The sequence below is a fragment of the Pelobates fuscus genome, chromosome 8 (assembly GCF_036172605.1).
Source record: "Pelobates fuscus isolate aPelFus1 chromosome 8, aPelFus1.pri, whole genome shotgun sequence".
Lineage (NCBI taxonomy): Eukaryota > Metazoa > Chordata > Amphibia > Anura > Pelobatidae > Pelobates > Pelobates fuscus.
Genome location: NC_086324.1, coordinates 164,580,947 through 164,596,048, shown reverse-complemented (window position 1 = coordinate 164,596,048; position 15,102 = coordinate 164,580,947). Strand labels below are relative to the sequence as shown.

General features: G+C 45.9%; 1 protein-coding gene across 3 annotated transcripts in view; it reads right to left on the bottom strand.

Annotated features, from left to right (window-relative positions):
* Positions 1-15,102, bottom strand: part of TOM1L2 (target of myb1 like 2 membrane trafficking protein) — a 69,067-nt gene that overhangs the window by 44,794 nt on the left and 9,171 nt on the right. For all 3 annotated transcript variants that reach the window (XM_063430659.1, XM_063430660.1, XM_063430662.1), the window contains exon 2: positions 111-195. In XM_063430659.1, coding sequence (XP_063286729.1) covers positions 111-195 — 85 coding nt within the window. The remainder of the gene's footprint in view (positions 1-110; positions 196-15,102) is intronic.

The window sequence follows — 15,102 nt, the reverse complement described above, 5'->3', positions numbered from 1 at the left end:
CTACAAGTCCCAGGGTCTTTGAATGCAATAGATGGCCAGAGAATCATGGCAGTTGTAGTTCAGAAACATGCAAGTATGATTATATATATTTTTGTCATAATTTTACCCACCCTTCTTCTGTCTCGTTGATGATGTCACAGATCTCCATGTTAAGAGTCCAGTCTTCGCTTGGAAGCGAGCCTTCTGTGGCTTTTTCTGTGGAAGAAAGGAGACATGAAAGGCTAGTTAGACCTACATGCCAATTACAACTATATTGTTCTATATTTCAAACCAGTTTGCATGATTGGATATAACTGGGCAGGATTTATGGGATTAGGACAGGTTAAGTGTATGAATTCCACGATAAATGAAATCACATACATGACTTTAGATAAGCATGTTCTGGCTTGCTGCAGGCATTCCAAACCTGAATTTTAAGAAGTACTCCTTGCAAGCAAACACTATTTCAGCACAGTCTGAATATCTCAAAAATATAATCCAGTAGCACTAAATAAAAAGGGGCTCTACATAAAGTACCTAGCAATGGATAGACTGTATAATAACAGAGGGACCTCTAGTGGACAAATGTGGTACTGCAAATCACACAAAACATTTGTATAATAATAAACAATACAAATAAACCTAAGCCTTCCCACGAGGCCATATTCAGTACATAATGATCCGTTATATATATATATATATATATAAAGGAAATGTATCAGTATTTCCTATAGATGTGTATTCGTAAAGTATACAGGGGATGAGTATACTCCTCTGAGTTTCTTTTTCATTGCAATTTATTGTGGCCACCCATAAAACAATGTGTTTTTACCATAATATTGTATTAACTCCATTAAGGACCAAACTTCTGGAAAAAAAGGGAATCCTGACATGTCACACATGTCATGTGTCCTTAAGGGGTTAATTATGGACAGAAAGAGTTACAAGTTCCAAGGATGTAAATCCTCTATAACTAGTGGAGGCTTGGTCATAGGAGCAGTGCCCTCTCATTGACTTCTCACCGGGCTGTCAGATCTTGGACTCACTAAAAGAAAGGTCTGTGTGTCCTGCCTTGTACGGCAGTCATTGGGGTGAGTGGAGGTAGGCCTCTACATTGGATGTGTTTTCCCCACATAGGTTTATGGTGTTGCACAGGCATTAACTACGACAGGTGTAGAGTGCTAAACATTTAAAAAAAAGATCGGTCAAAATGGGTCAAATTCAGAGTCTAGTACTCTACCATCTCTAAACTTCACAGCTGCCACTTTCCATCAGTAAAAATCTTTTTTTTTATTTGGCAATAAGAGTCTAATCACCAGAGAACACAGACAGGTCAGCTTTGTTAGAGCTCCTCAATAAATGGTTCTCTGCAGAATCACCTTCCTGAGTGCAAGGAATACCCATTTTAAATTGGGAAGAGTAATGAAATTAGTGCAGAATGTATTTTGTTTTAGTACATTACAATGACATAACAAACCACTGAGCTAATGTTTCAATTGTAAAATACATACCGGTAACATAGGTCCTGGACAATAAAAAATTACTGGGACTTTCCACTGCCCAAATCCTAAATAAACAGTATAAATCACTATTTAGTAGATCTATCTCCAATGATGCATTTTATTATGATTTTTCTTCTTTGGGGTATATATAAAAACAGCTTGCAAAAACTGTAGTTCTCCTGTCTGCAGTCTTCGCAAGCCCTCCCTTCTAACCCCGCCCAGACTTTCTGGCTGTCCAATCACAGGACTTCCCAATGCAGCTCAATGAAAAGCCTTTTCAAGGCAGGTCCTCTGGGCAATTGCAGTCTATTGAGTTTAGCTTCAGTGAGCTAAACAACCAGGAAGTAACATTATCTGTGGTCTCATTGACAGCCAGAGGATGTAACAAGGTTCATTTATAAAAGTGCCAATTTCAACTTTTCTGTAAAAATAAATAAATTAAATAATAAAAAAAAAGTGAACATCCTCTATACACACAAATTCAGCAAGTTAAAGTGCTTTATATGTCTGGAGTGTTCCTTTAAGTACCCCTGTCCTCAGCATACAGTGGAGTTTATTAACAAAACTGGCAACAGTGGTGGTGGACTGTTAAAGGGGCTGCAAATGTTAGACCACAATAGTTGTGCTGGAGAAATTCTTCAATTCAATTACTTTTCAAGCTCAGCTACTTTGGCTTAACACTTGCAGTTTCCTTGTTAATTCACCACAATTCCTTATGTTAGTGAATACGTCTCCGTGTGAATTCCTTTCCTTGTAGGAGGCAAGCAAAGGAATGTAGGCATTTAGAGGAGACACCAAGTCCATTAGCAATGGGCTGTTTGTACAGTGTGTGGGAGCAGTCACTTTCTTATGAATTGTGTGGATTCGGCCGGTAGCAGACATGAGTAGACAGTGTTAGCTATGGACATGCCCGGTACCGTGAATTAAGCCTGGCACAAAGCACACAGGTTCACATAAAAGCACAAATATTAACGGGCATGCTTGTTTACCGCTTTAATCTGGGGGTTCTTGGTATAACCTTAGTACAGACATCTTTATATGATTAGAATACACACAGGAAACCCTTAAGTAAAATATACTGGACAAACTATAGAAGGATGTAGCTTTCATGGTGGGATGTTACGGATTATAAGAGGAAGAGACGGAAAGAAAGTCATTTTTTAGGTAAATAGTTGTTCTAGAAATGTAGCCAAGATGGAGAATTTTTTGAATTCTATTTCTAAAACCTAAAATACACTGGTCACATATATAATGGTTATAATAGAACAAAAAGGGTTAACTAATAAAGGAAAATAGAAATAAAGGAATATAGCGAAGAGTATCAGCAAACTACCCGTCTCTGGCAGGTCTCGTATAATGGCTAACTAGTTGTGACAATTTGTATAGTGGCCAGATATTGGTGAGGCCACTAACCTCTGTCAGGCCCTGTATACTGGCCAGATATTGGTCAGGCCACTAACCTCTGTCAGGCCCTGTATACTGGCCAGATATTGGTCAGGCCACTAACCTCTGTCGGACCCTGTATAGTGGCCAGATATTGGTCAGGCCCTGTATAGTGGCCAGATATTTGTCAGGCCCTGTATAGTGGCCAGATATTGGTCAGGCCCTGTATAGTGGCTATATACCTGTAATAAAACAGAACAGTGATTGACAGCTTAAACATATCTCTTGTGATAGTCAGCTGGAGGACCTCCAGTGGCCCTTACGGAATGGGTCACTGGCTCCTGTGTGCCAGCTGGCCACTTTGGACATTACCCTACCTTAGAGACATATCATTACTCTCCTGGAGAAAAGCATATGGCTGTTCGCAAGCAGGACATCATCTGGGAATGCTCTGAGCACTGACCTATTAATCATGCATGACTGCACAGCATTTAACCCTTTCCTGGCCCATTAATAATATACTGGCGGGAAAGGAATGTTCTGCGGACAGCAAACAAACTTCGTCCACAGAGCTATATGAACCGCCACCGAGGGACTAATCCATCTTTGTATGAGCTGCGTGAACACTACAGTACAGACAGAAACAATGTGAAACAAATGGAGCATGGCTAATGCATCTTCCCAAAGGAGGGTCACGTGAGGCCAGAGCTCTGTTTTAGCACATTATGTTCTCGCTGTAGACATCTGGGGCAACCTGGGAGACCAGGTTGGAAAAAAAATAGAGTTTACTGGAGGTTAGTCATAAGTCTAACAACATGCACCCATTTTCTGGTTGCATGGTGTCCGATGTACAGGTTTAGGACAGAGACATGCAAACTTTTCTCTAGGACATAAGCCAGTCAGATTTGTCATTGTCACCTAAAAAGGTCTTTCCATGAATCAATTTCAAAACAATAATGCTAAATATAGATATACACACACACCCCAACAGAGTTGTGGTGGGGGGAAAAAAGTGTGGATGAAAACCCCTTCCACCTGAAGTAACATGTGGTTCTTTGTTGAGCTCGTTTGCATACGCCTACCCAGAATCCCTTGCAGTAGTGAGAGCACTGTTAAAAAGTGAGATTGCTGAGAAGTCTTATGGCTTGACTGGTGTGGGTGTAATTGTGTTTAGCAATGATTATATATCCCCATCTCCATGCTCAGACACTGACAGACCCTCATACAATAATTTCAGCTAAAGTATTGCTTGTGTAGATGAAAAAATAAATAAATAATTATATATAAAAAAAAATACAAAATACACACACACACACACACACACACACACACACACACATATATATACCTTCCTTGCTAAATAATTTTGATCTACACAAGCAATAAATTTAGCTGAATTAATGCATGAGGGTCTGTCAATGTCTAAGCCTGTAGGTAGCCATCTTGGAATTGCACCCCAATTTCCAAACGCACAGTAAACATTGCAGAGATCACACGATTTCAGCAGCCAGGGATCATGTAATTTACAGATTACCCATCTACCCACGTAGCAGAGAAAAAGGAATGGTTTTATGAACTCTCTGCTGATGTCTTGTGTCCAACATGGACAATTCGTGAAAAATCATGTATTAATTAATTCAGTTTATAAGCAAATCACTAAACAGATCAAAAACTGAACAGCCGAGGGGGCGTGGCCTGGACGCCGGACGAGATGGCGGCGTGAAACGAGGGCTCCCTTCAGGCTCACAGCTAAAACCCGCTAAACACGCACTAATCGAAGGAAAAATGGGAAAAAATACCAAGCAACAGCAGGCTGCCTCAACCACCGGCACCCCGAGGAACTCTCAACCGGCAGGTATGCGCCAATACCTTACAGCCCCGGTCGACCACACCGCACAGGCCTCCAACGGCGCAGAAGCCTCGGGCCTACCACGCCCGTCCTCACCGCATGGCGAGCACCAACAACAGGTACAGCCCGGACTTAACCCACCCCAGGCCCAGATACAGCCGGACTGGGTAGCACTTATTAGCAGCTTACCCACTAAAGCCGACTTAAAAGAGGCCAACACGGCACTGCATAACTCCTTAAAGGGAGAACTTCAGGCCCTAAGAGAGGACATACAGGGAATCCATCACAAGCTAAACAAACTGGAGGCAGAATGTGACCAAGTGGTGTCGGCGCAAAACACAGCCGCGGACATCATACAGAAGCAAGCGGCCCAAATCCGCCAAATGGCCCTCCATGTTGAAGACCTGGATAACAGAGGGAGGCGGCAAAACATAAGAATCAGGGGCCTACCAGAAGATCTAGACCAAACTGCCCCAATACGCGACACCCTGACTGAGATATTTAACTCCCTCCTGCAGAGGCCAACCGAGACGCCCATCATCTTTGTCAGGGCCCACAGAGCCCTCCGACCAAGGGGACCTCCAGATTCCCCCCCCCAGGGATGTTATCTGCTGCCTACAACACTTTCAAGAAAAGGAAGACATCCTGAGAAGCGCTAGGGACAAGAAACAAGTCACACATAATGGCCATGACATACAGCTATACCCTGATCTATCGCCGGCAACATTGGCGTACAGGCGGGCCATGCGCCCACTCACACACGTGCTACAGGCCAACCGGATCAGATACCGCTGGAACTTCCCAACAGGACTTCAAATCACCACGCCGACTGGCCCTCTCACGGCGAGGAGAGAAGAAGATCTAGGGGACCTCATGAAGGACCTACAACTACCCCCACTACACATGACTTGGCCGGACCCAATGGCCTTCTATAGCTTTGCTCCTGAGACACACCGCCAGGCACAGCAACCTCCCAGAACCCGGAGGACGAGACAACAAGCTACTCGTCCCTCGGGAGCCAACGCATAAGAGGACAACCACAACCCTCCACCTCCAGAACCCACGGGAGACCAACCGCAACCAAGTTTACAGTCGCCCACCCCCACTTCGAGAGACTAAAGATACCCCGCACGTCTGAAACGCAAGTATACACCCCAATGGGCGATAGACACTCAGAACTCACATGGCCACAGAGAACTAGAGACACAGGCGGACATGTTCTGCCCGCAGAGTATGAAGGACAATGCGATACCAAGACATTGCTCCGGACTCCAGATTCCACCACCTAGCTAAACAGTCAGGGGCAACAGGGACCAACTGGGGAAGGGTTACTATAGGGAAGAGAACACACTCACAAACCTATCCAACCTTAACTGGAATAGCATAGGGAAGGCCCGTGTCCCGGCTGGGCCCTGCCGCCGGAGCCCGCCGACCTGTGACGAACCTCGGGGAGCAGGCGGGGGGCTCCGCTGGTGGGGCACACCTGGGAGGGGAGGAACAAACGACCAAACACTGTAGAACAGATGATGAGTAGACAGGTGGTACGGAAGACCCAGTAGGGGGGATTGCACGAATATCTGCTTTATGAAAGTGGGAGGGGGACGGGGTCAACAAAGGGCATACACCCTGGTGATTATCCTCTTAACATGGCCAGACCACCCGAACTGATTTACTGCTAAACCCGCCCTGGGTCTCAGGCACCGAATACCCACAATTCGGACCCAACCTTCCACACGCATAGGCCCAGTAGGGGGTGCCACTCATGATACGGGATAGAGAGGCCCAGAAACTCGAGCATTACCTGACCCAGACGTCCCAGTCATGTTCAATCACCATGTGTGGGAATTGTGTGGGTTTTGGGGGGGGCGAAATGTACACGATCTAGTGAAGTTGTCAAACTGTTCAGACTTGTTTTCACCTGTTGTGATATGTAACCAGTTATACCGCTGCTTTGTTAATGCGACCTTATTACAAATGACAGAACAGCCACACGCTGACTTAAGGCACTCATCGACACGCACCCATACAGGCCTTAGGGCCAGTACACCCCGAGGCGGGGACGACAGAAAAGCACATATCAAATGAACAAAGACGAGCCACATAGGGAAGCCACGTGACCCGACGCGCCACAGGGACACCGACTCGCCACACCGGACGCCCAACCGACGCCCTACAGGGAGGCGCCAACCAGGTAACGAGCCGCTCACCGACCCCTCTGGAGGTGCAGTGGAGTGAGGCTCACCGACGCCTATACCTCATCGTCATTAGATAGTGACGAGACACCCGGAGGCATTTCCACACCTCCACCACTTACCCTTCCACCCAGACCCCCATACCACCTCCATCTCCACCCTAACGCCTACTCCTCTGACCGTACCCTCCCTGACACACCTGAGACTCGACGTGCCTACTCGACACGCAGAGACCCCAGACGGAGACACCCCTTAAACCCGTCCATACACAAACCGACCACACGACATGACGTTGACTCCCAACCAATTACGTGTCCTCACAATAAATGCTAAAGGACTGAACAAGCCGGAGAAGAGGACGGGGGCCCTACGAGACTTCCACAGACACAGGGCCTCAATAGTCATGGTACAGGAAACCCACTTCAAAAAAGGGGCAAGACCCAAACTAACAAACCATCACTATAGCCAAGGGTATTACAGCGACTACCATGGTGGTAAGGCCAGGGGGACAGCGATACTCCTTCACAAAAGGCTGCCGTTCCAGGAGGGGGGATGCATGACCGACGACGAAGGTCGATACCTATTCCTCAAAGGGACAATTGCGGGACACCAACACATTTTCGCAAACATCTATGCACCAAACAAACAACAAGCGCGCTTTCTCAAACAGACACTACACAAGCTCCAACACTTCACGGCAGGGACTCTCATTCTAGGGGGGGGACTTTAATATTGCGCTAGACCCGGCATGGGACACTTCATCGGGCATCTCCCATGTCCCCACACAACACCTACAACACATCAAATCCCTTCTCCGTAGCCAGCGCCTAGTTGACTGCTGGAGAGCCCACCATCCAGATGAAAGGAACTTCACTTTCTACTCCCAACCACACAACTCCTACTCTCGGATAGACTCATGTCTATACCACGCACCACGACCTCCCCCTGGTGACTGCGGTCACAATCGGTGGGGCCACCTGGTCGGACCACGCCCCAGTATTACTGACCCTGACATCACCACTTTACCGCCCCACGAACCCGAAATGGAGACTCAATGAGTACCTCCTAGCCAATCAAGAGATCTCGGGCTTCATAGGCGAGAAAATAAAAGAATACCTCACACTCAACACGGCCGAACAGACCTCCCCGACAATCCGTTGGGAAGCGCACAAGAGCGTGATAAGAGGACACTACATACAACAGGGGGCACTATTGAAGAAACGGACCGAGGCACGGTTAAACGACCTACTGTCCGACATCCACAAGGTAGACGAACAAAACAAACAAACACCTGACAGCACACACCAATCAAGACTTCTCCAACTAAGGAGAGAGCTCGCCACCCTACTACACACCAAACACCACAGAGAAGCGATAAGACACAAGGCCCTCTTTGCACAGCAGGGAAACAAAAGCGGCAAGCTCCTAGCCGCGATGCTGAAAAAACAGAGACAACACACTTACATTGACAAGATTCGAGACAAACAAGGGAAATTACACCATCTCCCGAAAGACATACAAAACACCATCCGCACATATTAATCGGACCTGTACACGCTGCCACAACCACAAACTCAAAAGGCGAAAACCCACCTACGCGAAGCGATCAGGAAATACCTAGCTGAACACCCACTGCCGACCTTAGACCCAGACATAGCAGACATGATAGATGTGCCTATCACGATAGAGGAATTAGCGATGGCAATTAAGCAAACCAAGACAGGTAAAAGCCCAGGGCCGGATGGCCTACCGACCAAATACTACAAGACCTATGCTGAAGACTTATACCAACCTATGGTGGAAGCCTTTAACGCAGTCAGGGAGGGACACAATATTCCTAAACAAGCCCTAGCGGCGCATATCTCCATAATCCCCAAAGACGGTAAAGACAAGGAACAATGTAGCAACTATAGGCCCATATCGCTCATCAACTGCGACATCAAGCTAATGGCCAAGATCCTGGCCACACGGCTCACAAAACATGTCCCATCGCTGGTCCACCCGGACCAGGTGGGGTTTGTGGCGGGACGTGAGGCCCGCGACAATACCATCAGAGCGCTTACCCTCATGCACGGTAGTAAAGTTAAGAAAGAAGGCCTTCTTCTCCTGTCAACTGACGCAGAGAAGGCCTTCGATAGGGTCTGCTGGGTGTACCTCTTCGAGGTGCTGGCCCACGCAGGACTGGGACCCCACCTGAGAAGGTGGATAGAGGAACTTTATCGGGAACCGACAGCCCAGGTAATAGTTAATGGAGCGCCCACGGAGACCTTCACCATACACAACGGCACGAGACAGGGTTGCCCCCTCTCCCCACTCTTATTTGTTCTCGCATTAGAACCGTTCCTCTCACACATTAGACACAACACAGACATCACCGGAGTGGAAACAGGGCAAGTGCACCACAAGGTCGCCGCGTACGCGGACGACATGCTCTTTGTGGTGACCAAACCCGAGATCTCCCTTCCAAACCTGCAGAAAGAACTAAGGGAATTCGGGACCATATCAAACCTAAAAATCAACCACGGGAAATCATACATTCTCAACGTCAGTGTAAATGCTGCACAAGCAGAGCCCCTACAGCACAGCTTCCCATACCAATGGGCCGAACACAAAATTAGGTACTTAGGGATATGGCTGACAAGACATAGTGAGGACTTGTACAAAGAAAATTTCACGACCACACTACAATCATTCCAAAGAGACATGCGAGAGTGGTCCTTCCCACATATCTCCTGGCTGGGAAGGGTCCAGGTCCTGAAAATGAATTTCCTCCCACGTCTCCTCTACCTCCTCCAGGCCATCCCCATAGCGATCCAAAAGACATTCTTCGGGTCCCTTAGATCGGAGATGACTAAGTACGTATGGAATGGGGGTAGACCTAGATTGAAATTCACCACACTAACTCGCCCCAAAGACAGGGGGGGGAATAGCCCTCCCAGACTTCTACCGATATTACGTCGCGGCGCATCTACTGCGGATTGTGGAGTGGTCAAAAGATACCGTCGGGAAGCTTTGGAAAACAGTAGAGGAAGCAGAAGTGGGCAGACCGCTCTCCGGACTGCCCTGGGGCCGGGAGGCAGCGGATGGGAAGGATATGTCCATATACACATGGCACACCTTGAAAGTATGGAGGAGAGCCTCCAAGACCGGTAACATGTCGCCATTCCCCTCCCCCCTTCTGCCCCTTACATATAATCCCGACTTCCCCCCGGGACTAGACCCGAGAGCACTTCGCAACATTCTCCCGGGCGAGACTCCTCGCCTACACCACATCCTCCAAGCAGGAGAATGTAAACCACTAACAGCCCTACTAAGGGAGACACCTACGACATTCATGCACCGGTTCAGACAGAACCAGCTAACTAACTTCATCCGAACGCTACCGCAAGGCCCGGCGCTCACTAGGGGCCTGACCACAATAGAAGCGGTCAGCGCAAGCCCAGATCCACTCCCGCATGGAATATCCCATCTATACTCCATGCTGCAACTAGAAACCCCATCCGAAACACCCCTTTACATGGGTAAATGGGAGACGGCCCTAAGCTCCACACTCACAGATAAGGAATGGGAGTCCATCTGTTACCTAACACACCACTGCTCAACACACAGTAAAACTCAAGAGACAGCATACAAACTATTAACACAATGGTACAAAACACCACACCTCCTACACCAAATTGACCCAACTCACTCTGACCAATGCTGGAGATGCGAAAAAAAGAGGTGGGAACCATAAAACACATTTGGTGGGATTGTGAGAAAATCAAAACATACTGGGAGGGGATCCACAAGGTCCTAGAGAAGTTCTCGGATGCGCCCCCCCCCCCCCCCGGAACCAGCGGCAATGCTCCTACACCATACAACTGTCCCACACTCCAAATACAAAAAAATCTATAACCGTTAGAATACTTAACACAGCCAAACAGGTGCTCCCCCAATTCTGGAAGCAAACTACAACACCCCCGCTACTGACATGGTTTAACCAAATGGAAGACCTTAGGAAAATTGAGGAACTGACGATGACGGCCAACCAGACCCATAAGACCTACCTAGACATTTGGACACACTGGATCCTTGAGACAGCAAAAGAAGGATTCCAACAGACCATCAGAACTAACGCCCACTGAGACATAGCCAGACAAGACCAACCCTCAACAAGGACGACGGACAAAGGACGCACCCGATCCCCCTCTTCTACCCGACATACCTACAACCCACCCCCCTCCCACCTCCCCCCCCCCCTGATGACCTAGCTACACGCCTGCCTCAGCCCCCAGGAACACACAACACTAGGGAGAACGACAGACTCTAAACAAGAGCTTACCTAGCCACCGTAGACCCCCAGCCAACACTACACACAACCCTGAAATCTAAGGAACCAAACAAGTTTCTGACTTACCAACTCACTCAACCCCTCGAGGGGACAGACATAGAAAAGGAGGGTCCAACCACAGTAAGGGAATAAGGAAAACAAGGAGGGGAAGGAGCTAACTCGCACCCCTACTGAATAAGGTAACCCACAAACTACGCTCCAACAGCTATGGTGGCGCTCACTCCACCTGACTCCCAAACACACCTAAACCACACAGACACTGGGGGAGACACCAGCTAACACACACTTGACTATTTATCCAACCAGAAACGTGACTGAACTGACAAAAGTGATCTGCGAACCAGACAGCAATGTGGGCCTGCGTGCCCGAACTGTTATTGTTGATTTAAATTGCATATAATTCATTATGGAGACCTGCGAGTCTCACAGCTTCAAATGTCTTGATTGAAAAAAAAAAAAAGAAACAATGAACATAATATCTACAAAAATGAGGCTATCACCGTACAGAGATGATATGTATTGCATGGTATTACCCCCGTATTGTTAGAAACCTTATTGTCTCCCTTTCTACATTCTGTACCCACATAACTTTATGCCTCAATAAAAAAAAGAGATTTACAAAAAAAAAAAAAAAACTGAACAGCCCCCTGGTGTAGACAGAATCCCCCTCCCAAATTTTTTTTTATTTTTTATTTTTTTTTTTTAAAAAAAAGAGAGAGATTGAGTTATTAACCCCGTTTGTTAAAATGCCTCATTTATACAGATTTCGGTTCTATTTGGAGGTTGGGCACTATAACAACTTAAATCGGAGACATTTGACTCAAGTTGCCACGGTGCAAGAAGCACCCGCCAGCTCTTTATATTACTATCTGAGGCTTCAATTGGGACTTCCGCTGACACTCTCAGCCTACCAGTAGGTACCCATTTACAAAACCTCAATCATACCATTTCAAAATAAAGAGAACTTGAGTCTTTCACCTTGGCCATTCCAAATCAAGTTTCAATTCAAACTGTATTCTTTTTCTCCACAGATATTAAATTATGAATTTCACAGGCCTTGCGTGTTCTACTACTTTAGACACCCCAGATTTGTATCCTGTGAATCTCCCAAATACAGTAATATCACATAAATACCTTTCGGGACATTTTTGGATAACGTATGCTCTTATTTTGACACGCATGTTTATTTACTTGCTTCCCATAGAAGGGATTTGTTGAATTTGCACCGTGCCAGGTCTACACCAATACATCCTTAGCTATCCTTAGATTGGCCAGGATAAAATCAATGCCAACAATGCACACAACAACAATTTGGGCAGGGCCCAAGAGACAACCTCATCGCTCAGCCCACTCCCTAAATACAGTTTCGACTAAGCTCACACCCATTAATATAACCTGATTTACACAACAGATCATTCATGGGATAATCCAAAACAAATCTGTTCACTCTCTATGCAAGATCTAAATAAAGTATCCTTCACAATAGTTAAAGGACCACTATAGGCACCCAGACCACTTCAGCTTAATGAAATGGTCTGGGTGCCTGGTCCAGCTAGGTTTAACCCTTTATTATATAAACATAGCAGTTTCAGAGAAACTGCTATGTTTATATTAGGGTTAAGCCAGCCTCTAATGGCTCTCATTGACAGCCGCTAGAGGGCCGTCAATGAAATCACAGTGAGAAGACGCACGTGTCCATAGGAAAGCATTGTAAATGCTTTCCTATGAGACCGGCTTAATGCGTGCGCGGCTCCTGCTGCACATTCCCGCCCGGTGCTGGAAAAAAAGAGGTAAGTTTAACCACTTCCTCTCCATCCAGCCCGGCGGGAGGGGGTCCCTGAGGGTGGGGGCACCCTCAGGGCACTATAGTGGTCCTTTAAAGTGCACCAGTCATAGAAATATACAACTCCCAAGTGTCCCGATGTAGGAAGAAAGTCCTTACTTTGAGCCCCCTGACCCTCCATATTGTTGGTGTGTGAGTGTATGACAGAGTTCCACAGCAATAATACTCCCAGTAATGTGTCTCAGTGTACAACAGAGCTCCACAGCAGTAATACTCCCAGTAATGGGTCTTTAAAACTACAATAAATGTCTTTGCCACACCGCCCATCCTGAAAGTGTCAGTCTTTTGCCATGTGAAATGTTTGAATTGGTGGATTAACTGAACATATGGTTTCAAACAGGAAGGGTTATACAAATTACTCCTGAAATAATGAGCGATATCCTACACAGATGGAAATAATTATATCACCTTGCAGTTCATTACCACCTTGACCAATGCGCTTTTTTATTTTTTTTAAAAAACAGGTCTCATATATAAATATATCTAATTATGGCAACACCCAGGTCTATGGAGAATTTTAACACCTAGTAATTATCTGCGCTAATTAAATATAGGTTTCTGTTGGCTTTCTAGTTGCAGTTCAGAAAATTTTGTGACTAAAACCCCAGACAGATGTGATCAGCTGTAAGTGCTGGGGTGGTGATGGAAAGCAATGGGTGAACAGGTCTAGCCTATATTTGCAGTCTACCATCACTGACCAAGGTTTTGGATGGATAATGTTGAAACAAAACTCCTGCATTATCCGAGCAGCTGCAGAGATGCCAAAAAAGCATGTTTTTTGTTTAACTGCTCAACATTGGGGTGGAAGAAAGTAAGCTGTAGAGGTATGGTGCTTAGAGGGTCCCTTTAAAAAAAACCAAAAAAAAAAAAACCAAAAAAAAAAAAAAACCCTATTCGTACTGCCGGAATTTTATTTATTTTTTTTTAAAGATTTATGTATTCCTACACAGGTATTTACATCATCTCTTCTAAAAAGGAACGCATGCTTTTAACCGAATAAAAAAAAAATAGCCAGATTTTGAATCTGTTCTAAGACACTAGGCTAAACTCCACTGACATGACTGGCAGAGGTTTATTCTGCAAGCTGGTCCTAGAGGAGTAATGTGCTTTAATCTGGTTAGAGATAATACAATTATCTAGCAGCCTACAAACTACAACTAATCCAATGGATCTGTGCATCTTCAGCAAGCAACGATCACACATATCCAATATCAATCCTTGCTCCTGCAGAAATGAATCTTTTAAATCTTTTTTATATTTTAAATTATATGAATTACAGAAATTAACAGAAAAGTTGGTCGCATTTATCTAACTCCGCATGAGAGATCGGGACACAAATTCTCTTTCAGAACGAAGCATGACATACGGGGTACATGATTCATACATTGCACAAACTGGAGAAACTAGTTTGATTATTTGGAGGTGTGGTAGATGGAGCTAAGCGGAGATTTTATTAAGGACACAGAGGCTCATATTATGCTTTATCTCCATTTCTCAGCAGGAAAGTATATTGAAATATTCAAAGAAAACCAAACGTACCCCAAAGGGTTAAATACATTATAAACATTATCCAATGATTATGGTCCCACGTGACCTTAAGCCACTCCTCTTTCTTTACTGCTGCCTCCTCAGCCAAGTACTTCTACATATTTCTCAAACAGTTAACTATTGTATTTGTATGGTATATTTTATTATTTCTGTGGCTTCATTGCAGTTACTCTACCATGACATGGTCATTCCCTTTTTCCTTCACTCAACCTCCCTCCCCCTCCTTCCCCTGTTGCTCGTCGCCTTGTTTATTTGCCGTCTTTTTTCCCCACGCACACCTGACTGCCTCACACACCGCCCTCTGGGTCCTCATGCCTTACCACCGGGTGACAACATTCCGATAGTCCCAGCGGCTCGCGACTTCGTGTGAGGGAATATTTTTGCAGCTCGTGCGCATCGCGGCGGCCATTTTTTAATTGGCAATATTGACGCGCTTTTGCGCGGTCATTTGCCAAACATTTGGCGAGCGGGCC